Source organism: Stigmatopora nigra, chromosome 17, assembly GCF_051989575.1.
Source record: "Stigmatopora nigra isolate UIUO_SnigA chromosome 17, RoL_Snig_1.1, whole genome shotgun sequence".
In the NCBI taxonomy this organism is placed as follows: Eukaryota; Metazoa; Chordata; class Actinopteri; order Syngnathiformes; family Syngnathidae; genus Stigmatopora; species Stigmatopora nigra.
Window position 1 is genome coordinate 1806168 of NC_135524.1, and position 24645 is coordinate 1830812.

General features: G+C 45.6%; 2 protein-coding genes across 16 annotated transcripts in view; both read left to right on the forward strand.

Annotated features, from left to right (window-relative positions):
* Positions 1-18462, forward strand: part of cabp7b (calcium binding protein 7b) — a 23727-nt gene extending 5265 nt beyond the window's left edge. For 2 of the 15 annotated variants that reach the window (XM_077736819.1, XM_077736825.1), the window contains 10 exons: positions 7661-7856; positions 8895-8954; positions 9811-10004; positions 10261-10351; positions 11760-11819; positions 12427-12757; positions 14354-14497; positions 14561-14673; positions 14740-14887; positions 15320-17751. In XM_077736819.1, coding sequence (XP_077592945.1) covers positions 12649-12757; positions 14354-14497; positions 14561-14673; positions 14740-14887; positions 15320-15447 — 642 coding nt within the window. In that variant the 5' untranslated portion in view covers positions 7661-7856; positions 8895-8954; positions 9811-10004; ... (1 more) ...; positions 11760-11819; positions 12427-12648 and the 3' untranslated portion in view covers positions 15448-17751. Of the gene's footprint in view, positions 1-6346; positions 6432-7660; positions 7857-8894; positions 8955-9810; positions 10005-10081; positions 10352-11759; positions 11820-12426; positions 12758-14353; positions 14498-14560; positions 14674-14739; positions 14888-15319; positions 17752-17831 lie in introns of those variants that run through there. The other 13 variants (XR_013329341.1, XR_013329340.1, XM_077736826.1 and 10 more) reach the window with 13 other exon arrangements.
* Positions 18386-22655, forward strand: ssh1b (slingshot protein phosphatase 1b). The gene is made up of 15 exons (XM_077737944.1): positions 18386-18466; positions 18972-19024; positions 19160-19263; positions 19329-19393; positions 19464-19585; positions 19665-19730; positions 19804-19869; positions 19950-20120; positions 20188-20275; positions 20372-20500; positions 20573-20619; positions 20683-20832; positions 20915-21106; positions 21197-21743; positions 21815-22655. The coding sequence occupies exons 1-15, from the start codon at positions 18386-18388 to the stop codon at positions 22112-22114; spliced, it is 2181 nt and encodes a 726-aa protein (XP_077594070.1). The 3' UTR covers positions 22115-22655.
* The last annotated feature ends 1990 nt before the right edge of the window (positions 22656-24645 follow it).

Here is a 24645-nt window from a genome sequence, read left to right on the forward strand (position 1 = left end):
TGTGGCAAAATAGCTTGAAATTAATAAGAATAGGGTGTGGACTTGAATACACCATTGTGGCAGTTTGCAACAGGTTTCAACAATGTTTCCAAAGAAGAGGCAACACAACAAAAGGAGGGCTGTTTTTTCTTCTTAAAATTGCTTTTAGATACATTGCCACATGGTGGTAGCATTTCTCCAAGTCACCCACACAAATGCCAGTTTGATTGTTTTAAAGCTGCTAATAGTAATGTGGGTATTTCCCATGTCAAACACCAGTGAGAATTTCTTGGAATGTGTCTTTCAAAAGTACTGTCATGTTTTTGATGATTTAATTTGAAATGAACGACATCTATTTAAAGGTAAGTGCTGAGAACAGGTAAGTGCTGATTCTCTTGACTTGTAGGCAGTAACTTTTGCTCACATTTTTGCCATTTTTAGTTTTAGGAGGGTTTAAATCTAAAAATTATTATCTCGTGATAAAAGTGAGGGGCCTCCCAAATGAGTACAAATGATAATATTAATGTCTATAATCAGTGCCCCCCCCAGTCAAAATTGTTACCGAATGTCATTGTTACTCCCACGTCAAATGAATTGTATGTCTATGGCCGTCAATGGTAGTCGATGGGTTAAGGTCCGAGTAATACACGCGCGTGGTAATCTAATCATAAAGGGCAGATTGCTTCACAGCTGCTTTGCAATGCTGCCAAACGCTTGTAACGGTCACAGCCTTCCTTCATCGTCGCTGCCAACAGCCGTCACTCGCCATGCTAAATTGGATAGTGTGACGCTTTCATTAGGATTTCACCACTGCTGTCCGTAGAGACCCTTGTGAGGAGAAGCGGCATGGGACGTGAAAGAATTAATGTGTCTTACTCAGTTGTAGCGCTGTATGCTAATCTTGGCGACTCCTGTTCATGTTTATAGGCATTAATAACCAGTAAATCATGCAAGTTTAAATACAGTACTTTGTTTAGTATATTTAGCGTGTTTCAGTTTGGAAAAGATTAGATGCTATGCTAACAGAAAAGATTTAAAGAGCGTCCATTTTGAGTGACTTTTGTTATTAGCGTATTGTACATGTAGGTCGTATGCATTGCAATTGTGAAGTGGAGTGGGAGGAGTTAGCGTGGAGATATTTTTTGAGGTGATTGTTTCAGATTGACGTCCGAGGAAAAACCAAGGCGGCCGATTGATGCACCATCAATCATCTCCTCCTGGAAGGGGAAAAAACGACAAAAGCTTTTCTCCCGCTATCTTTACGAGAGCATGTCCTTGAAGCGCTCTCGTGCACGCCGCCTCCTTCACCTCCACGCACGTCGCCGTGTTTGTCTGACGGCGGCACGTACGTGAGCGGGGGGCCGGGGAATTGATTTGAATAAAGACGGCAGGAGAAAATGATGTTTGTGCTTCCAAACTAAAAAGATGAGGCGGTCAAGGAGAGGCGTGCAGCTGGTCACTGTTTTGCATTCGCGGGTAGATGTCGAGGGGCGGAGGGAGGCCGAAAAGTTGACGTATAAAGGCCGAGTCCAGATGTCTGGAGGGTGCCGTGTCTCTATTCTCCTCACCTGCTGTCGCTTGGCTAACCAGGAGCTAGCTGGAAACTGTTGATCTCTGCTTTGAGTAGTCATTGAAGGCAACATTTTCATCATTCAGGAAATGTAAATAATTGCAACTCTTTGCTTTCTGCCTACACTTGATGGCCTGTTGGGCAAGTATATCTTTGAAGTAAAGCCTCATTGTTTGACGGGCGTCATTAAGACTGGCCCGATGAGGAAATCCGGCGTATAAATCAGCCAGTGGGTGACGGCGGAAGCGCCCGTGAAGAAAAAGCACGGCCCATTTAACGGCAATAAAACAGCACTTCCTCCATTCTGCCGGCGCGCTGACAGAAACTTGAGGCTTTGTGTGCAATTATTTATTAGACGTGCCGTATGATGTGCCTTCGCCGTCAACCGTGTGACGAGCGACGCCTTTTTAAACGCCGTGCTGGCTTTGTTTGATGTGACGGGGTCTGACGGAGTCAGCATCCTAGTTTTTAACTTTTACTTGCAAAAACTTTTGGAGTGCAATAATTAGCCAGATGTGTGTATTTAGGAATTGGTCAGCCACTGTTTACAATGTTGTTGTCAAGGGCTTAGGTGATGATGTTAATGAGGTGACACTTTTCAAATACATGTAGAAGTATTAAAAATGTTCTTCATTGTATTTCTATTTGTTGAGAATCCATTTTGCCTTGCTTTTGTCCCGTCACGTTTTCTGCGACTGAAAGGATGAGAAAATCGATCGTATGGGACTAGATGAAAAGTAAACAAGATGACAAAATGATCATAATATCAGGGCAGATATTTTCAGGCTGTAGTCAGGGGATATAAATTCAAGATAATTTCGATGTCTGCTTGCTTATGTTTTTCTCTTCTGAATAGTTTTCCCTCTGCGCTTAGTTTTCAGTTAGAAATATGGAGTATTGCAGCAGGGTGGAATTTTTCCAGCACGTATGGTGGTGGTAGGGGGGGGTTCTCCACTCGCCGGCTACGTGACGGGCATACACGTTTGGCGGGAACATCTGCTTAGACCCCGGGAGCTGTCCGCAAAAACGTGAAGGGTGTCGCAGGGGTGATTGTCTCATCCGGTGGCAGGCTAGCAGATGATTGGCCTGAGAAGCAGGATCTGTAATGAAAGATGGCAGCATGGTTTCCCCCCGCGGATCTCAAATTGGCCCGAGTGGAAATCCCTTGTTCATTTTTTGGCTTGTCGCAAAATCGATGTCGCTAGCTACGCTCCCGGTTTTGTTCTGTCGGGGTCTTAGCTACATAGAACGAGGACTGGGACATTATATTGGTCTAGCCTCAACGACCGTTCATTTGAACTGATTTGGTTGAGGGCTTAAATGTATAGTGGCAAAATTAATTTGTCATTCAATGCCAATGACGCTGATACATGGCCAACAGATGAATTTATCAAAAAGTCTTTGATTGCCAAGGTGTTTTCCCTGGCAATCCATTTGGAGTAGGAGGGGCTGGCAACATTAGAATTCATAGATTAATCGCAGCGTCAGGCAATGCTTTAATCTATTATTAACGCAGCGGGGGCCATTGATCAGCTTCCGCTGTCACTGACGACTGTAGACATTCATTCATTTGAATTGGAAGAGCTTGGCACAATTACAATTCATAGATGAATTGCATCATTGATCAACGATAAGACTCTTATTAATTCATTCGTGGTCGCTGATCATTTTTCACTCGCATCGACAGCAACTGTTGTTCAATCCAATTTTCCACTCGCGTCTTGGTATGCTGCTGTTATTTTGTGTCTGACATTTTAAAATGATCCGACTCAATGGGATTAAAAAAAAAACAACAATCCTTTTGTACGTGAAAGATTGGGTCCTTGTGGAAGTTTAGCCGTCATTTTTCAGTCAGTTTTCCTCCATTAATACTTGATGCGAGCTGTCGACCTGCAGGTCGCCCGTTGTTATCTCTGCCGTCGTTTTCGTGCCACGTCCGTCTACCGACGTGTCATCTCCAGGCGGGACTCGGCCGTCAACTTTATGGCCCGGGTCGAGCAATTGCCCACGGCCGTCGGGTGACCGGCGGATTGCGGCGATTGGGATTGATGAGGACTTGGAGCCGCCTCGGGGTGTAAGGTTTGACAAACTTGACGGGGTAGAAAAGTGTTTGGCGTGTGGATTGAGAGAAGTATGGCCTCGGGTAGATGGATAGGTACAGCTAAAGCTAAAAAAGTCATCGCAAAGCTCCTTTTTTATCAGCGAGAGGGCTGCCACCATAAACTCCTGATCACATTTTTGCTAGTCAAACTATTTACAGACTTTGTTAACTTCAGATGTCAAATTTCCAATGCATTTTTAGAAAAAAAAATACTTATATACTAAAATCCATTTAAAAAAATGAGAAAACCTGAAGGTAAAAACCGTTTGTATCCATTTCAAATCATATTTTAAATAAGATAATTTAATAGACCCCTCATTTATTAAAAAAATCCGATCAATGTAATATTTGTGATAAAAACAGTTCAAAAAAATAGGAGCCGATTAGTCAACTAATTGCGCAAATAGTGAATAAAAGCGAAAGTTGACCTTGATTGTCATTGGTGTGTTGACATGGATTTCTTTTTGATTATTTATCAAGCTTGTTATCATTCCGATCCATAACGTCGCCAAGCCAGCCGCAGTCATCCATCACTCCCAAACGCCATCTAAATTCCAACAGACCTATGAATCAGACGCAGATCTGTGCTTAAAGCTCCGCCAACGACTCTTAGGAGGAACAATCGGCACGGGAATAAAAAATAATCATAAAAAAAACGCCCCCCATCTTTTTTTTTTTTTACGCGGCATTAAAACCCCCGGCCAATTAGCTTTGGACTTCTACTCCAGACAGCGGAACTTGTATATTTGACTTCCTTGGCCATCAAACGCTTATTTTAGGGCAATCGTCCATTAAATTCCCCTCAAAATCGAGCCTTATTTTTTTCCCTCCCCCTCAATGCTTCTGATACAACATGGTTTTATCGAGCTGTAACATTTTCATTGCTTGGGCGCTCCTTCTTTTTCAGTTTTCTACACAAAGCCAAGTCCAGTTTAAGTCCCGCTTGAATAAGTTTAGTGCGGAAGACAGCCATCCCTCTCGGGAAAGAGCTAAACCGACAAGTCGGACTTCCCGAGACGGAACAGTTTTGACGTTCGGCCGGCATTTTCCAGAAATGAGAACCTATTTGAAGTACCGTCACGAGGGAGAGAAGCAGTTTGCTTTTTAATAGATTCTAATATAATGGGCTATAAAAACAAATGTGGGCCATCAATTGACATTATCCTCATTAATCCATTCAAAAAAAATCTTTACACTATTTATAGAAAGCTCTATTTGGAAAAACTATCAACCAAACCACCATTTTAGTTCAGTTTATGGCATTTACTGGAGTTTGTGTGGCACAAGTTGTCATTTTGTTACATTTTAAGTAAGCTATATACTTTAAAGGCCTTCTTCAGTCTTCTGAAACTTGAAACAGGGGGTGCCGGAGCAGTTGTTTATGGTAATGGTAGGCAGTCAGTTAACATCCATTTTTATTCATTAGCAGATCCCAAAAGCAACCGTTTAAATATCAACTAAAGTGTTTAACGTTTTTCCCGATAAGATGTCTTTTGACTTGATATTATTACACTTGGCGCTTGCTTAGGGCGGGCGAGCGGGCGCATCCCACGCATTGCCGCCGTCTCTTATCTAAGCGCGGCAGCTTGAATGTTTGATCCCTCTGATGTTCCGTCACCTTCAAGGCAAGTCGTCCAAAAAAAAAGAAGTAAAGTAGTTTACTCTTTCATTAAGTGATGACGCTGACTTTTTCCCTAAATGTAGAGAACATCACCCCGGGAGTGCCCCTCTGCGCTCGTTTTCATGTGCGTCAGTCATGAATAATTTGTCTTTTTCAAGTTCACTAGAAGACAATCTGTCAGACAAACCAGCAAAAAAGCAACCTTGTGTCAATTGAGATGATTTTGTTGAGCGAGATGATTGAATTCTTGCAAGATGTCATCTTTTAGTGCAAAGTTTTAATGGAATTCTCATGCTTTATGTCCTTATTGCCACGCAGGCTAGCTCATTTAGCACATGCAACTTTTTGAATGGCGTAAATCCCATGATTGCGTTTTTTTGTTTTTATTTTTTATGCACCGGCATCAGCATAATCCGACGTGTATCCGATTTGATCCGCGTTAGAGCTCGATTCCGATCCGACAAGCTCACAATTTTTTATATTTCTGCCGCCGCTTTCCCACAGTTTGACACAGCGGGTGACGTTACGTGAAGTGCATTAATGGACCCCATCTGTCTTAATCACGGCCGCCGCATCCACTTTACCGCCGTTACGTCTCAATCGCCGCCGTCACACGCCGCGCGTGGCAAAAACATTGCGGGATTTGCCACGCCGGCGCTTCCCCAGAATGCAAAATGCGCGCCGCCACGATAAAGGAAAATGAAATTACAAGTGGCGCTGACGCCTGATCCCAAATGGACTTTTGGCGCTTTGTTATTCATTGGAATGCGTGTCGGGATTACGGGAGGTGAAAAGACACAAAACAAAAAACAAAAAAAGCCTTCTAGGCAATATATTGCCACTTAAACCAATGAGATGGGCCCCGTTTTGTTTCCGCCGATGGACGTGCGATCCAAGAGCGTTGTCGTTTTTAATAACGTGGATGGCCACAAGGACGTGAGCATTTTGTTCTGTTGTCAGCTTTATCAAAGAATGGAAAAGACCTCATGAATCACTTGTGCCTATATTAACAACAACACAACTTTAGTAATAAGATTTGTGCTGTTTTACCCATTTGGTACATAGTTTTTTTTTTTTTTTAGGGAACTACACAGTCACCTCTAGAGCCAGCCACTCCTTGTTGATGTCTTGGAATTTTTTCTTGTACAAAATCTTGCAGGGTAAGAAGAAGATTTTGTATACTAAGGTGGCATATGCATATATAACAGTATTGTTCCAGTTTGTGTTTTTTGAAATATCTGACAGTTGTTGTGTATTTTAGGCTTTCTGTCTAATACTTTGAAAGTTTGCTTGTAAATATTTAAGAGTAGGTCCTGCAGAACAGGACCAATGGAAATCAGCTCTTGAACCGCCATTTTGTTGGGTGCATGTTCTTCTCTCTTGATCCACTTCCAGGAGGTTTATTCTGCTTCTCTTCTGTGGCTTCTGTTATCTGTGAAACAAGACATTGATCCTGATCGGAAAGCAGCCATTTTTTCCCAATAAGAGGATTTGAGGGATAATTTACCTCAATGGCAATTGGCCCATTTAAATCATCCAATATAAGTTTAGCGCTTTCAATGTCCAGAAAAGTCCTTCATTTTGTACATAGAAAACTGGTTTAAAGTAAAAAAAACAAGATGCATGCAGTGTTGATTTGATGTATTTATTTTTGTGCATCAGAGCAGATTCATGAATAGATTGATTTGCCCGTAGGTTACAACTTGGCAACAGCACGTGTTTGTTTTATCAACAGACGGCGAAGACTTTCAGGAGTTACTCATCCCATTCCGGAATAAGCCTTACTTAGTCCATTGAGCAGAAATGTCTCGCTCTCTTGCCCAAAAGCCTGACCTTCGGGCTCTAAGCGGCCGTCCGGAGGGAACGTTGTCCCGCACTAAAGACAATTATGTCGCCGTAATGCATTACGTTAGCCGACGTTCCCCCGGACAATCTGTCATTGTCTGCTCGGGACCATCGCGGCGGCGGCGTGTCCCGCCGCCCGCCCAGATCGGCGTCGGGGAGATCCGCCAAGGTCGCCCACGGCGTAGGCCAAAAAGCCTCAGTCTTGTAGAAAAAAAAGACTCCCTTTCCCCTCAAGGTCTTCATGAATAAACGATGACATTTGTATCATTTACGAGCCGGGGGATAATACCCGCCGGATCAGCCTATGGACTTCTCTAATGGGATTTCAACTTGAACCCACGCTCCACAACAGGAATAGTAATGTCCAAAAGAGGGAGGACATTTGCCAGTGGCCCTTTACGACCGATCGATGTTTGCTTTCATTAGCGCCAGTACAAAGAAAATACTTTTACTGTTCCATTTTATTTTTTTCATTGGATTGATACTCATTCAAAAGTAGAAGGTCGTGTGAGGCTCTTTTCTGACAGATGTTTACTTTGTGCAGGGTCTTGGCCTTTGTCCTCCCGCTGCTCTCTGACGGCCAATCGGCAAAGAGATGACTCGGATTGTCCTTGAAAGCCGACCGTAAAGAAGAAAAGACGGAAGATGGCGCCTGATATATGGTCTTGAACTTGGCGGGATGGTGACGACAGACAATGTCAACAAATGACCTTCACGCCAAACTGAACCAAATCTTTAAGGTTGGTGTTCGATTTAGAAGTGAGTTTATTGGTTAGTCATACTTGGATTCATGGCAAAGTTTATTTAACGGATTAATGTCTGTTTGAGTGCGTCCCATGATTTAATTCATCCAGTACACTTCCTATCCGTTTGCTTTGGGTACGACTGGAAATGAACTTCAACACGGTATGTAGTCAATTATTTGATGAAGTTATTTGACAAATTAAGACCGTCTTCTTTTTATGTGAGGGGCTGGCAGACCTTAATTACATTTTACTGTTTTTAGTGGCGGTAGCAGTCATGTACGATTAATTTAATAACTATCATGGCTCATGTTTTCATGCGAATAACCATTCCCTGCTAGCCTTACGTTGCTGGATTGACCAAAAGATCAAGACGGGTAAAAACGCTCTCCAAACATTCATTCGCCAAAAGCCCCTCAGGCACGACGAGCAAGGACCGCCTTCACCATTTATCGCTTATCGCCATCGCTAATCACATCCCGGCGACGCACTTTGTCAAACAAAAGCGCAGAAGTACACATTGGAGGACAACCACTCGGCGCTTTTTAGCTAACGGACGCCGTCTGCGGCAGCCCAACTTTATTTGCCCGTAATCCCGCCTCGTTAAAAAAGTATGCTACGTTCTGAGAAGAGGGATAAAAGTCCTCCGAGGTGGCAACGACCTTTCAAATTCCCCTCCGTTCCAATGGCGCTGTCATATATAATTGCATATTGCGCCCTCCCGAGCTGTTTTCTCCACTCATTCCGCTCGCCATTGTCTTTGACCGAGGGAGCTTTAATTGGAAAATGAAACACGGTTTGGGTTCAAACGTCTGGTTTTTCGCACAAGGGCGCCTTATCGCTTTTCGCGCCGGCTTTATCGCTTTGCCGCTCGTCATCTTGTGACCTAGCCCCCAGTTGCAGCGGGAAAGATTGAAATGTTTTGGACTGATGCCGCCAGCTGTGGGGGGCGGGGGGCGGAGTTATGAATTTTGACTTTGTCCGGGGTGTTTGTCGCCTGTTGAGTTAATAAAAGATTCATCTGTTGTTTTGTAGATGTGCCATCGATGGATGAACAGTTGAAGATGGTGTGGATGACCTATCAACATCACAAAAGTAAGTTGTCACCAGCCTATCCCAGGTCGATGACACCCTAGACTGGTCGCAAGTCAGTGACGGACATCTAATCCAGAGCTGGCATCGATCAATGTCGGATTTCTCAGTCCAACCTTGGCCCCTTTTAATTGGATTTATATCGGTGACCTACATTGGCGCTGTTGTGTTGGCTAAGAAGACAATTCATTGTGTATTTGGAGAATTAGGTCAAGAAATGCCTGTTTTGTTTTTCTGAGTCTCGCATCCAAGGGGGAAACCGATCCGCCGTTACGTAATGCTAATAGAAAGACTGGCTGGCGGCGTGTACTTGGCGCCTTAATGTTGATGAAAAGTTATTAGCCGAGCCACCGCCGAGGGAGTTTGTGTGATCCTCAGCCTAGCAATTGGATCGGGGTTCCCGATCCGGGAAGGATCAATCCTCGTCACGTCGTCTTTTGATTGGAACTTGGGCCACGGCGAGGAAGTTGGACGGGGAGATCTGAGGCGGCCGGCTGACGGACCCCCAATTTCATGGAAATGAAAAGTGTTGCAGCCTTTTGATATGTAAATTTTGGGGTGGATGGAGGGACGGAGGGCTGCCTATGCAGTATGTTTTGATCAGGAATATGAAGGGGATTGGGTCTCCCCGCTTGGCGCAGTCAAATATTTTCATTGCCATTGACACAATGGGCGCCCTTCACGGCAATAATTCTTTAACATGAGAAACTGCTCCCTTTTTAAAAGGGTTTTGGACGTCTATATGTTGATGTTCCACACATTTTGCTTTGAATTTTTTGAGATTTCTCCATGAACGCTAGCTAACACTGCCACTCAAATGGCTGCCATGCCATACAAGCTGTAATTAATCATTCATTAGCTTCACCAGCAGGTCCGGTTCAGGCCCAAAGACCTCGCCACTCTCCGGGTCCAGAAGTCGGCCTCCCTGCGGAATAGTGTGGCAAAAGGAGAAAGGGAGGAATGACTCCTGGCGGCCTCTGGAGACCAGTCTAAAGTCTGGATGTCATGAAGTGATCGCCAAGAGGCCTGTCGGCTGTTGTGAAAATGGGTCAGGTGAAAGCTCGTCTCTCTCTACTAATGAAGTCCCACAACGCCGACTAACACACCTGCGCATTTTCAATTAGCTCACGGGAAGAGAGAGGAAGGGTAGCACAAGAAGCCGTCGGCTCAAACCCGGTCGGGAGCATCCGTTGAGATTCAAATACTTCCTTGTGTGCTGCCATTAGTGCTTTTGAATGCTTCACTGGTCATTTGGTTAATGATGGATCCATCTGTTGCCATTAACTCCTATCATTTCTATTTCTTCCAGCCAATCCCATTCCAAATGGACTGACGTCTTTGGCATGGAAACGTCATCATCCGAGCATCCATCCGTGGATTGGACGTCTGTCACCAGTTGAGTGAGTCCATCCACATTTTTTTACTGGGTTTACCAACGTCCACAATGCCTAGTTTGCAAACACAATACATATATCGATATATCGACAAAATGTGGTTCAAAGTGCAGCTGTCTGATGTTTTATTCATGGATTACATTTCAATTTGGGCGCTAGAGTGGAACTATCGATCATTTGCAAACACCTTTTTAAGGGAGGCGGCTACTGTACTCGTCGTCGTGGGGGGTCGCCCATATTACCTGCGCTTCTGGCAGATGGCACGCCGCGTCATTAACGCCGCGCCCAGATGAATTATTCATCCCGGATCCGGGTGACCAATCGCCATGTAATCTGCTGGCGCCTTTTTATTGAATGTTGAAACATCATCGCGCATCCCCGTGATGTATTAAGAGCTAATGAGGCACGGGGAGGCGGCTCCACGCCACGAGTAAATGGATGGAGTAAAGGGAAAAGCCGCCGGCCGCCTTCATCAGCTGATGGCTGTTTTGGACGGAGAAGAGGCGGAGTTAACTAAAAAGTCATCAAAGTGTCGACGCCTCCTCTCGCGCCGATCGATAGGAAAGACGGGAACGCGCCGTTAAGTGACACAACTTTAAAAAAATCAAATAAAATGGAGTACCTTTTGGGAACTTTGGCCAAAAATACACGTCTATTTTAAGAATAATAACAATGTGCAATAATCATTCGTCAATCGAGCCTGCTGAAACTAATGGGAACTTTTAATACCGTATTTAAGGATGACGGAAATTGTCACGGTATCGTGCGCCCATTCATTTAAAGTTTAGTATTTATTGTTGACGTCAAGTTGTCTATTTAGGGGGGAGGAGGACGACGTCTGTGCCGGTGAATGCAAATGTCTGGAAAGACATGAAATATTCATGAATTCCAGCACATTCCAGACCCGCCTTGCACACCCACGCCTAATTGCCAATTAAAGCCGGCGCTTCGGGGGCGCCGTGACCAAGCGGCCTTTAAGAGGAGACAATAACGCCACCTTTCTCAAATGAATGCGCTATTTGCACATTCATTTGTCATATCCAAAGCAAACACTAATGAAACATTTAGTGAGGAAAGTAGGACTTTCATGAAAGCATCATATTTTGATACGTTCACATGGATGTCCAAAAGGAGCAGCTAGCGGCTATGAAGGTGCTATCTCTGGCTACGCTAATAGCATTCCATGCACGCTTGATTTCCCCCCATAGGGGCCGGGCCGCCTCATACATTGTGTAAGCAAAAGGTCCGTCAGTCCATTCCGAATGCAATCGATAATCAAGGAATACTGTGTTTAGATCTCAGTGCCGCTGATGGGATTTTTTTTTCTTTTCCTCACCCGACTTGTTTCTGCGCCGCTGGCTTAAAGGATTCCATTGCCTCGGAGCTCAGTCTCTTACAAATTGTTTGTTTTCAGAATGACCTGCTTGACCCCGAGAGATGGATGCCGCCGACGACGACGAAGTGCGTACGTACGGTGAGTAAGAAACACATGTTGATGTATAGGACTGTGACTGTTTTATTGCTATTGATTAATGTCCACTTTGATTAAACTGGGACGATTGGTCAAAGTAACAGACAAGATTTTCATCCAAAATGGCTGAAATTGGGCAAAACAATAGAAAAATGGATTATGAATAGCCATCCCAAGTACAATATTGACACCATATGCTGCAATAGTTGGCTTAGGACAACAGCAAAACACATTGCAAAAACAATTGAGTCATTGAAAATAGACGTGCAATGATGATGAGATCGCCCCTCCCAACTAAATTGGATTGAAGCCAGATATACGTATTTGTATGTATATGCGGGGCTGTGAAAATGAGTGCGTATCTCTCAATGTCTCCACTGTGGGAGAGAGAGAGAGACAGAGAAAGAGAGAGAGAGAAATTGGGGAGAGTGGCATTCAGTAGTGTAGTAGCCACTATAGTGCGAAGAGACGAGACCAGGAGGGAAGCCAAGGGAAGGGGGTCACCCAGGAATCCCTGGAAACGTCTCAATATGCTTCATCCTCCTTAGACGCAAACAACGCCATGTGATCTTCCCTTTTTCCGTCTCACCCCGTCGCCGTGTTTTCGCAGACGTCCGCCGCCGCATCGCACCGCTCCAGTCCGTCCGTCGTCCGACTCTCCGCCGGAGAAACCATGCTACGAGAGGAGAGCTGAAGTTGCAAGCGGGAGAAAAAAGAGCGCCCTCGGGTTGCCACTAGGAGGCGGCCGGGGGGGTCGGGAAGTCAGCCCGACGGGGGGCCGCCGCGTGACCATCTCGGCCCGGCGGCGGCTCGCTCTAACCCCCGCGCAGAGATGCCAGTGCGCGCCGTCACCACCAGGTTCATGTACAAGGGGCTGTGCACCATCCCGGACGTCCTCGCCTACCGGACACCCGTCAGCCTTCCCGAGGACGAGCTTGAGGGTGAGTGGACCGTTTTCCAAAAAAAAAAAATGTGGACGCCAATCGTGGTGGCCTAAAGGTACAATTCATTAATTCTGACCTCCAGCACTTGGGCAAAGTTTAAAAAAAAAAAAACAAATGACAACATGGCCGGAAACATTGAAAATCTTCACATGGCGGGAGTTCATTTCAACTGGTTGATGTCCAAGCCCTTTTGAATGGGAGGACTGGGAACCAACCACAAAGTTGGATAACATAAGCATCTTAAACAACTTGATACGTGGGATTAATCGCTCATTTATTTGGTAGATTCATCCAACATTAAGTTTCATGACAACATGAAAAATTAACAAAAAACACCATTTATCGTTATTTTTTTCATATCTAATCTAGTTTTGGTGCTTTCAAACGTCCATTTGTTGAAAAATGTTTCTATAAGAATATACATGGATTCTTCTTAAATGGAGATTTTCCATTCATTCCATTTGTGTTGCGACATAGGATTTCACCCTTTCATCCATCATGTCGTCATTTCCCACTCCCAGCAGCCATGCAGGTAACATATGTAGTTAATATTCATATATGTATGGCATGGCGCCTGGGGGCCGCCAAGTGACGCATTCCCACCATAGACTTGTAGAGCCCACTACGGCGGTGACATTTAACGCCGTTCCCGCTCGGTGTTAATTCCTCGCGAGGATAGGTCGCCGCACCGTGGCTCTAGAGGAAATGGAAAGGTGTTAAAAAAATAAATAAGTAACGCATATCATCCGTGGTAAATGAGAGTCATTAATAAGACGGACGGCTGATTAGATTCTCCACGCTTCACTTTTGGTTTCTAGGAGGACGCTGACTAAGAATTGCGCTGCGACACTCCTTGCGTTCAATACAAATGTCTAAAATATGGAGTCATTTTTGTCATGTATTGCTTTTTAGGGGATTGTCCTGATGTTTCACTTGAATGCCATCTGGAGTGCTTGTTGATTCTTTTGCAATTTGTCTTCATTGCCAACGCCACTGGTTGGATCCCATCTGTCAGCTGAAACTCCTCCCACCCGCTACCCTCGCCTCTTCCCAGCCGCGTCTGCTAATTATTCGGAGTGTTTGCTGCCCTTGTTTTTCCGAGCCTTTTGTCATTCGCATCCACCGTCTTGATTAATTTAGCGTTAACATTACCGTATATTTCCTCCTCTTTCTTTAGCCAAAACAATCCACGGGCCTTTTCATTGTCGGCTTCTGAACAGCGGGTCGTGACATTGAATCAAGTGCGCTTGGCGCTCCAAAGGAGATAACGGTCCTAGCGCATAACATAGATGGCGCCATCGCTTGACTAGTGGAACATTCAATTGATCCTACTTGATTAGACTGTGTCTAATGATAATTCAATATAGTCTCAGGGGAAAAAGTCATTTGTAGTTTGTAAAATACACTGACTTTTGACTTTAGAATTGTCCAAGCACTCCATCTAATCATGTATTTTTCATTTGCAGAGCTCAGACTTACTTTAAAGTCAACAACAGGTGGACTAATGGTCAACTAATTGACCATTGAGCATCCAAATAATGTTTTTTGTTGTTGTTGTCACTCATTGTTGACTTGTTTCCTCCTCCTCCCCAGAAATCCGAGAGGCGTTCAAAGTGTTCGACCGCGATGGAAACGGCTTCATCTCCAAACAGGAGCTGGGCATGGCCATGCGCTCTTTGGGCTACATGCCCAACGAGGTGGAGCTAGAAGTCATCATTCAGAGACTGGACATGGACGGTGAGGTCATCCCCGTCCCCTCAACTCAACCCTCTGGGCGTCCCGTGACTCTTGTCATTTCAGGCGACGGTCAGGTGGACTTTGACGAGTTTGTCACCTTGCTGGGACCCAAGCTGTCGGCGGCAGGAATGCCCGACAAGTTCCATGGAGCAGATTTTGATTCTGTCTTTTGGAAGGTCTGTCAACATTATGGAATAAGCACTTAACAATCCTAAATTTTGTAACTGTGGCTTCTCAACCAGTGCGACATGCAGAAGCTGACTGTGGACGAACTGAAACGCCTCCTGTACGACACCTTCCGCGACCACCTCACCATGAAGGACATCGAGAACATCATCATGACGGAGGAGAGCCACCTCAACAGTCCCGAGTCGCATGTCGACATTGACAGTGAGTAAACACACGCACAATCACCACTACAACATCCGTCATTCGTCGTCATTTCATTGATTGGCGTCCAAAGAGCAAGATTTTTTAGCCACGCCACACGCATCCCATCCGTCTGAACGCCACCAAGCTCAAATGGATTGCACGTCGTCCGTTGTAAATGTCAACCAATTAGCTTAGTCGTTTATCCATATTCACCCTGAGGGTAACTGCCCGTCTGGATTTGGGATTAGATGGCCGGCGACCAGTCCAATTTAGTGAGCGGTCGCTTCTATAAAAGTTGTCTTACTGTGACTCGTCAATTGTCTAAAAATGCTTCAATATCCTTATCTAAAAATGCTCTTCTTATATTGGTTGGCGACCAATCCACTGGTCTAAAGGAGCGCCGGCGACCATTCCAATTTAGTGAGCGGTCCCTTGTGTGTGTTTCCCCAGCGAGCCCCACGCAACAGGAGAAGCACACGTGTGTGCGCAAAAGCCTGATCTGTGCCTTCGCCATCGCGTTCATCATCAGCGTCATGCTCATCGCGGCCAATCAGATGCTGCGCAGAGGAATGAAGTAATTGGCCCACTCAACAAATGCTCCTCCTTTCACATTTTCACCAGCTCGTGGGACGCCTACGCAAGCGACCAAGCCACAGTGAGTCGAAAAATACAACCAATCTGATGTTTTTACTCCCCGCAATTAGAATTTCGGTTAAAAACGCCGTCAAAAAGTTCAAAATGCGACAAAGTTGCAGCGACGTGACTTGCTTGCTCTGTTTATTGGAACACTGCTATTTCCAGTTCTTTGAACGCATCATTGGGAAGAGACTGACAGCTTGACACTGGAATTCCCAGGATGCTTTGCGGTAGCCTTTTCTCAAATGTTGCCACGTTTTCTTGCATTCTTGAAATGTTAAAGCAATTTTTATTTATCTTCCATCGCTATGCATATTCGCCTACCTCATCACCTATTCTTTAACGGTTATGAACATGCCTTCCAGTGGCCTTTTTCTAGAGTTATTAAGGGTTTTATTTCTTTTATTTAAAGGGGCTATGAAATACGACATGTGATTTCAAAATGATGGACTACCCTATGTTACAAAAAAAGACTTAAATTTAATCTTAATTAGTGTTCCTTTCTCACTGCGCTGCCCACAAAAAATATTGAATCATTTATTAACTTAGCTCAACATTCTGGTAATTTCTACATGTCAATTTACCTTAGAATGATTTATTTTTTTAACACCGTGACTAATTTCAGCGTGACTTTTCATTTTTTTATTAGTCATGTTGCCAAATGTGTTAACTAAACGTATAATTGATCAATATTCACAAATTGAATGTAGTAATAATGCAGCATGGCTTTTACAGCGTTTAGTCCACCATTCTGGTTTGTTGTCTCTTAGAGACATCTAGTGGTCTTTGGACTATATCGGCAGAATACCAACCGACGCTTTATGCCTAATAATTCATGTGACAAGTAATTTTTTGAATGAGTTATAGGGACAAAAAAAATGTCTGTCTATTTTTGCTCTGTAACCCAGCACTATTTGTGTCTTCATATTGCGCCATTCCCCGGGAGACAATTATGCAAAGGACGGCGTCTCACTCACGTCACGTCTCACGTCATTTCCCTCCGCCAGGAAGGATCACTTGAACATCACCATGGAATAATTTCACGTACGTTACGCTTCTATTTTTTTACTCCAGTCGGTGACAACTAGGCGGATTCTTTTCTAGGAAAAATGTTTATAAAAATGCCAAAAAAATATCAGAATATAGATCTATATATATATAGTGTTTAGACAACGAGTAGTACTAGTAGTAGCTGCATGCAGTTTTGCTTCACCAGTAACGTGTCAAGTACAATTTAGGCCTCATTTGGCGTCCAATCGCTTTTGAACTGGTCTTCCCAGTTCAAATCTATCAAATACTGACCGTTACTTATTGAAAAATTCCTTAACTAGCACTTATTTGTCTTAACAATGATATAGAATTATTTTAAAATTATTATATTATAGCTTTTTTTCTAAATGTGAATTTCTGCCTTTATTATAGTTAAAAATTATCATTTTAATATTGTCAATCCTTACATTAGTATCAATTGAATAATCAAAGATGTCGTATTGTAATTATAAAAGTAAATGTTAAAAATCATTGCAAAGATCATTCAAACAAATATGTATTCATAAATTAATGGGATTTAGTTCATTTATCAAAAAAAAATCAAAATATATATTTTGCGCGTTTCCGATGGCGTTGCGCTTTTCCCAATGGACTCCTCCTCCTTTTTCTTTACTTTTGTGGCGTTCTTACGAACCCAAAGTGGCAATACAAGTATATATATTAACAAGCAGACATATCGTTAGCCATAAGCGAGCGCCTCACCAGGACATATCATGTAAAGTTTGGTGTCAACCATTAAAACGTGGTGCCGTAAAATAGTGATTGTAAAACTTCAAAACGTATCCAATAATAAGTATGTTCCAACTGTGAATGTTAGCGTGCAATACGTCTTGAATTGTTTTTCAGATAATGTTTCATTTCTGTCAGGTGCCTTTTTTTCTTGTTGTCGTCTTTACTGTAAAAAGTCATCAGCACTTTTGAATCGCCCATCCTTGAAATGTGGGAAGGATTTCAAACTTGTCAGCAATATAACAACATGTTTTAGAGCGTGTTTATGTGTGCGAGTGTGTGTGTGTGATATTGGGTGATTGTCGATTCTAATTTGACGTCAATGCGCTGCCTGAATGCATGACGCCTAATAAAAAGACTAAAGAATGGAAATGACACTTGGGGCCTTTGTCACGGTGAATTTTCTGCCAAAAAAAGTACAAATAATGCAAGTGCTTCACTATCAGAATACTAAAATAAATCCAAATTTTAAAAAAACTACATGCTTTATTTATTTGTATTAACTTTATTATAAATGTATAATAATTCATTCACATTCTGTCCAAAGGTCACGCGGGGTGCCGGAGCTCATCCCCTCGGAATAGGTTCCCATCCCATCGCAGAAAACCCTTCATCAACTCATCAAATTCTTCAAAATATGATCATTTTAAATGAAGTCCTTTTACTAGATCCTAATATTTCATCATTTCACAAGTATAGTATCCTCTTTTTTGTGGTCTTGGTCTGTCCAGTCACCTTGACAACATTGGCCCAATGACAGCGCACACGCAAACTAGGCCAGCCAATCACAGGCAACTCCCACAAAGCCGCATGTCATGCGCGCGCGCGCACCCACGCTGTTGTTTGTCTCTCTCTCTCTACACCCCCCCTCTCCCCTTCTCTTTTTAAGACCCCCCCACGTCTACACACACTCGACCACCACTATCATGCAGACGCTTCGTATCCTGATCGCCAAGGGAGCGGCGGCGACGGCGGTGGCGGCGAAGGGAGAGGCTGCGCGCGGGGAGCCGCGTGGCCCAGCCTGACTCTGCGTTTTTTTTTGTTTTGTTTGTTTTTTTGGACACCCGGATCCGCATCTTCCCGCATCCCGCGGGGTTGGCCATGGCCCTGGTGACTGTACGGCGCTCCCCCCGGCCCAGCCCCGGCTCCAGCCCCATCCCCGGCGCATCATCATCTTGCGAGGTACGTGGCGGCATCCCATATCATGGAGGGGGAAAGGCAAAGTGATTGGCTATTCTGGTGAGCCACTATTCTCCATTTTGGCTTGGTGACTGTGCTAATATTTGGTTCTTTTTCCATTTTTTGGGAGGCTCCACATATTTAGATGCTCATAGGTCCCACATCTGTGAATAGCACTTGAATGTATCACACCAGCAGGGGACAGCATCCCATCAGCTAGTGCGTCAACTTGCTGGATGAGAGTGAAAATCCAATGGATAGATATGACTATACATATTTCAAAGGCGGATGTTAACTGTGCATCGCCAGCCCATCGGGACGTCCGTTGTCGGACATATTTACAAATATTTGCAAAATATATATTCCCATAAATATTTGATTCTAGTCCAGACCTTTTGGACTGACAGCCCCTCCCAGTCCCAATCATTTCTCTTCTATGGTAGCCATCACTTTATATGGTAAATGATCAGATTTATTCATATATACATATTTTTTTATTAATCTAAAGTCTGATGTCTTTTTCCAGGGTATCAGAAGCGAAAATGATGGCACAAAAAACTGGTGAGTTCACTCTGTTTCTCTACATCTATGCTAGAGTTTCATATAACCATAAAGGTATTTTTATTTTTTAATTTATCCCAACAACTATTGTTGCCAATTTTTCCACAAATGTATTCCATTTCTTTTTGTCTTCAGCCTCCAGGAGAATTTCTTGACGGTCAAGGGAGCCGCCCTCTCCCTTCGGCGGGTGGGTGGCACCATCCAGGGGCCCCACGCCAGCACCCCCCGCGCACATGCCGGTAGGAAAAAAATCAAAAGAAGAAAGTTTATCCATCCGTCGTTGATGTTTTTCTTTTTTTTGCAGGTGACCTTCCTCAACACCTGCATTTGATTTCTAAAGCACTCCGCTCGCAAGATCGCATTAAGATGGTATTTTTCTCATTCTTTATGGGATTTTCCATCTATATTTTTGAGTGAGGTTCTGATGTCATTTGGGCAGGTGGCGCAAGTGGACAGCGGGAGGTCGGAGGTGGTGCGCTACGTGGCGCTGGTTTACACCGGCAGCCAACCGGACGCCGAGGAGGCGGCTCTCATCGGCGTGGACGTGCCCGACGACGGCGGGTTAGGCAACGCTACCTGACAAAATAGTTTGTTGGGGTTGTTTGAGAACTGATGGGAAGTATTTTGTGGTTTGGTGCAGAAGCTGCTCCATCGGGATGGCCGTGCCGCTGATGAGCGATACCGACATACGCTTGGAAGGAGGCGGGTAAGACGTCGCTTTAAATGGCTTATTTAAAGATATAGATTCTAGTTGGTGATATGACTTTGTCTTCTTCCAGAAGTTTCAGCGTGAGGACAGCCGGATGCTCCCGTCTCTTGAAGCCCGTGTCAGTGCAGGCCATGTGGTCAGTCCACAATTCTATTCAAGCAAAATGGAGGACCAACCCTGCTTGAACTGATATTTAGTCTTGTTGTTTGAGTACAGGTGCGCCCTGCAGGCCCTCCACCAGGCGAGCGAGGCGGCACGTCGCTTGGGATACTTCCCTGGGGGACCATCCCATGCCTGGACGCAGTTCTACGGGAGAAACGCGTGTTGGGACGATGACGCCGATTCGGAAGAACCTCGGCCCGACTCGCCCGTCACCTTTCCAGACCGGTCAGTTTCCAGGGAGGTGACTGGGTTCGATCCCGGTTGCTGACGTTCTGTCCATCGTCTTTTGCAGGCCAAAGGAAACGACGGAGAGTCTGCTCAAGGCCAAACTCCGTGAGATGGTGGCCTTCATAGACTTGGAAAGCATCACTTCCGAAGAGGTAACTTTCAAATTGTAGAGTTTGTTGAAGTTGTCAAAAAAAATGGAAGCTCTTATGAACCAGATCCGTCATGAGTTTATTTTCATGTCTTTTCAGATTGTTAAGGAGCTGGAGCAGGAGATCAACAGCGACCTGCGACAATTCAAAGAGCTGATTGACACGGAGATGCTAGTTCTCCTGGGCCAGATGGCCAAGGCCACGCCCATCTTTGACCACGTCTACCTGGTGACTCCACTCGACTGGGCACGCCGTATGGCCTTTGCTCCTCCATTAACCGTTTTTTGCCTCGCCTTTTAGGGCTCCCAATGGAGTGCTTCTGACCTGGAGGAACTGCGAGATTGCGGGTAAGATCCACGGTGGTAAACGCGGTGACAATGGACCGCCAATACTTTGTTCCTCTTTTTCAGCGTGGGCTATATCCTCAACACCACCCCGGCCGTCGAAAACTTCTTCCCGGACGTCTTTACCTATCACAACCTGGCCGTGGTGGACGGCGAGGACGCCAACCATCTGCCGGCTCGATGGGACGACGCCTACAATTTTATCGCCAAAGCCAGGTTCAAAAGGCGCTATTTTTGTTGGTTGGGAAATTTCAAAAGCCAGTTTGAAGAACTTGTGGACCTCTTTGAATCCCCATAGGAAGAATGGCTCCAAGTGCCTGGTTCACTGCAAGACGGGCGCCGGCAGCTCGGCCTCCGCCGTGGTGGCGTACGCCATGAAGGAGTACGGCTGGTCGCTGGAGAAGGCCTGCAACTTTGTCAAGCACAGGCGCGCCGTCGCTCAGCCCGACGCCGGACAGCTAGCCCGCTACCGAGAGATCCTGGACGCCAGGTAAAATGACCGACTAAGGATTATCTGGGGCTGCATTGGGGTTTTCTTTGTCTTGGTAGTAGTATTGAGGTATTGTTTCTCTTTTCAAAGCAAAGCACACGACAACACGCTGTGGCGCCCCAGCGCCGACGACGACGACGTCTCGGACGACAGGGCGGGGGCCTGGGGGGGTTGCGGGGCGTCCCCCTGCAGGGCTCCGGAAATGGAGCCCCTGGACTCGCTCAACTACAACTACTACTTCCGCCGCCTGTCCGACTCGGCGCTGGACAGCGAGCCCTCCACGCCGGTGCGGGGCCCGCCGCTGCTGGGCGCCGACGGGGTCTTCATCCACATCGAGGACGTGGAGCGGGACGCCCTGCTGGAGGACGAGGGATTCCACGTGGCCCAGCTGGCCCTGCCGGCCGGTACGGGGGCGCAGACCTGCGGCGGCGCCCGTCTGGACCCGCTGGAGGACATGAGGATCAGGCTGGAGTTCAGCACGCTGGAGGAGGAGGACGAAGAGGACGAAGAGGCCGAGATGGCCGCCCTGGAGGGGAAAAGGCAGGCCGAGGAGGACAGCCGGCTGGGCCTGGCCAACTTGAACGCCAACAACAGCAACCGATTGGCCGCCAAGCGGAGTTGCCCGGCGGCCTTTGACGTGAGTTCCTTTACCTAACCGCAATAATCCACCTATACTGACAAATTGACCTTTATTTTTTTGCCCAGCAGGACAGCGCCGGCGCTGGCAACCCGTTAAAAGTCAAACCCTCCTACCAGTCCTGCAAAGACTGCTGCCCACGTCCGGCAACTGGTCGTCGTTGCGAGCGACCGACGGGGACGCGCTCCCACCGCGCCAACCCGTCGCGACACTGCAACCTGCCTTCCATCTGCATCCACCCGCCAGAAGACTTTTCCACGGCACGCTCCTTGGGAGACCCGCTTCAGTACGTGCCGCTTTTGCACCAGAAAGCACCGGAAACGGAATGCCACATGGACGAACCGGAGGCGGAAGGCCCGCTTGGAGACTGAACGGGACGCTTTTACCAGCGCGGACTCAAGGTTTGGACCTCCCGGGCCCGGAATCGAACCAAGACTCTCCAGAAACTATGACGGGAGGAGCTGGGAAGTTCTTTGAACGTTTTGGCGTTTTTGCCATTTTTGACCCGCTCCTCACAAACGCTATTAAAGGTCCTATAAAGTCAAATGTCAACGAGTACACGTCTAAACGGCTTGCCTTGTCAATTCTAGGACTCCGTAGGCGCCGACCGGCCATCCACTAGCGGTTAGCACCTTTTCTACGTCAACCCAAGCGTGCATGTTTGAGGTGTTTGAGGCAGAAGAGGAAGGACGCCATCTTTCTGCAGTGGAATGGTACAGTATTGGATTTTATTTTGAAAAGGATACATTCAAACGTGGATCTTTTGGGAATGAACACCATACATTTAACAAATAAACGTGAGCACATTTAAACCTCAACTGCACACATGCTAAAAAATCAACCTTTATTTCATCACATGTATAAATCATCTCTCAAGTGCAAAAAAATCACATTAAAAGCTGTTTTACCGTATCACAGTGATCACCAACGGATGCTTGATGGCTACTTATTTTCACAGGAAAGCTTTGAAAGGCTGTAAAAGAGCAAAAGAAAAACAAAACAAAAAAAACAACTCTTCTTGTGCCTCCTCCTTGAGACTCTTATTAAGTTATTCCCATTAAGTGACTGGCAGGAAAAACAAGACGGGAAGACTCGTCATTTTTAGGTGCCTGCCACGGTAAGTAGGCTCACATTCCTCATATTTAATATAACTTCACTTCTATCTGTGTCCACAGTATATTTCTACAACTATACACTTTATGGGTGTCTAATTTAATCATTTATTTGAATTTTGTCTTTGAGCTTTAACATGTTTAATACCATCTGAAAAGCTAAAGTGATTTTATTGTCCAAAACGCTTTCATGATTGCAGGCAGATTGTGTTAGGACTTTTTTTTTTTTGCAACATACGTCCGTCTTTAATAGGTGATGTGCTACAAGTCACAAGTTTTCTATAAAATGCCCGCCGGAATGGTGGGGGAGGGAGGAGGAGGGAGATTAACTTCTCTTGGCGTCGGTGTGGTCTTGGTTGTATCTCTTTTCGATAGATTTTATGCTTTAGTCATTGTTGACTCCAAAATTGTTCCAATTGGTACATAGGCTGCCATTTTGACTAGAAGGGGGCGAATGAGGCGTCTTATATGTGAGTAAATATGGTTTGGGGGGAGGTGGCGTCAATGTCAAAATAAAAGCCTAAGGAGCTAAAAGTTATTTGATTTCCAATCCAACCTGTTGTAATGCACGTGGAACGTTTGGCTTAAAAATAGCCGTCGGAGAGCCCCGTGTAAAGAGCCCCTCCCTGCTAAATTCATCTGTGCTTGGTCACCACCCTGTTTTTGAAGTCATCCGTCATCTGGCGTGCCGTCCAACCGCTCGCCAACCATTTGGAGTGACCTTTTTGTAACCAAAACAATTGTCAGGACGAACAAACAAAGGCAGACGTCCAAATTTGCAAATGTCCTGGCGTTATGTTATGTATATGTACAGGATGATTTGTGTACTTCATAATCAAAATCCCATGACATCAATCCATCAATTATTCAAGCTTTCAAATGCATCTCATTATATCTCAAAATTTCTACTCCTGTCTAAATCCTTTATTTAAAAATGGAAAAACTAAATATTTCAATTCATTTCCTTATCTAATCTAATTGTTTTTTAGTTTTAATGACCTTGTAGAGCGCCTCTCAGCCGCCACACGTGTCCTTTTTCTTGGCCTCCCGACTCGCCGGCTGTGACCCCCGTCCGCCGCCGCCGTCTAATTATAGCCGTCGACGCATTCCCGCCTGCCGCACAGAATGGCAGGAGATAGATTTGAAGACCTTCGGGGTGGGGGGGTTAACAGAATACACGGAAATAGAAGGAGAGGGCATTCAAGATAGGCGGCGACGTCACCCCCTCGTTACACCGCGTGCTATTAATACCTGCGTGGACCATGTTTTTGTTTGTGATTGCCAAACAGGGCTGAGAGACCATGGGTCAGAAGGTGGACAAGATGCAAGACAACGACGACCAGTCGCCACAGGGTGGGGAGAACGAGGCAGGCGCCCTCCAATCGGAGCCCACCGGAAGGCCTGCGGAGCCCCATACTGAGCGGCCAATCGGGTGTCTGGATCTCGGGGATGGCCGTCTGACTCGCCCAGAAGATACGGTGGGTGGAGAGGGGGTGTGTCGCCGCCGCTTTGGTACGGCGGACCACTCAAAATGTGGCCTGGCCAAACCTACTTTGGAGTTTCAGACGAAGGTTGTAAAGCGCGCCCGGGTCATGGAGGCCAGTCCAAATGGATCGGACGCCGGAAATAGACGCCAGCTTCTAAATGAAGAGGACGTGGTGGACTTAGAACAACATGCCGAGTCGTCTGACGGGGAAAGCGCCGCCTGCTCCAGCACGGACATCGCTACGAGACCGTCCAAGAGTCAGCTGACGGAGAATTGGAGTCATCGTGCGGTGGACGATAGGTTT

What these genes read in the sequence shown, in the direction of transcription:
- ssh1b (XM_077737944.1), top strand. Translation starts at nt 18,386, where the DNA reads ATGGCCCTGGTGACTGTACGGCGCTCCCCCCGGCCCAGCCCCGGCTCC. An exon ending in CACCCCCCGCGCACATGCCG is followed by an intron (nt 19,264 to 19,328) that starts GTAGGAAAAAAA and finishes TTTTTTTTGCAG; the next exon opens with GTGACCTTCCTCAACACCTG. An exon ending in CGAGAGATCCTGGACGCCAG is followed by an intron (nt 21,107 to 21,196) that starts GTAAAATGACCG and finishes CTCTTTTCAAAG; the next exon opens with CAAAGCACACGACAACACGC.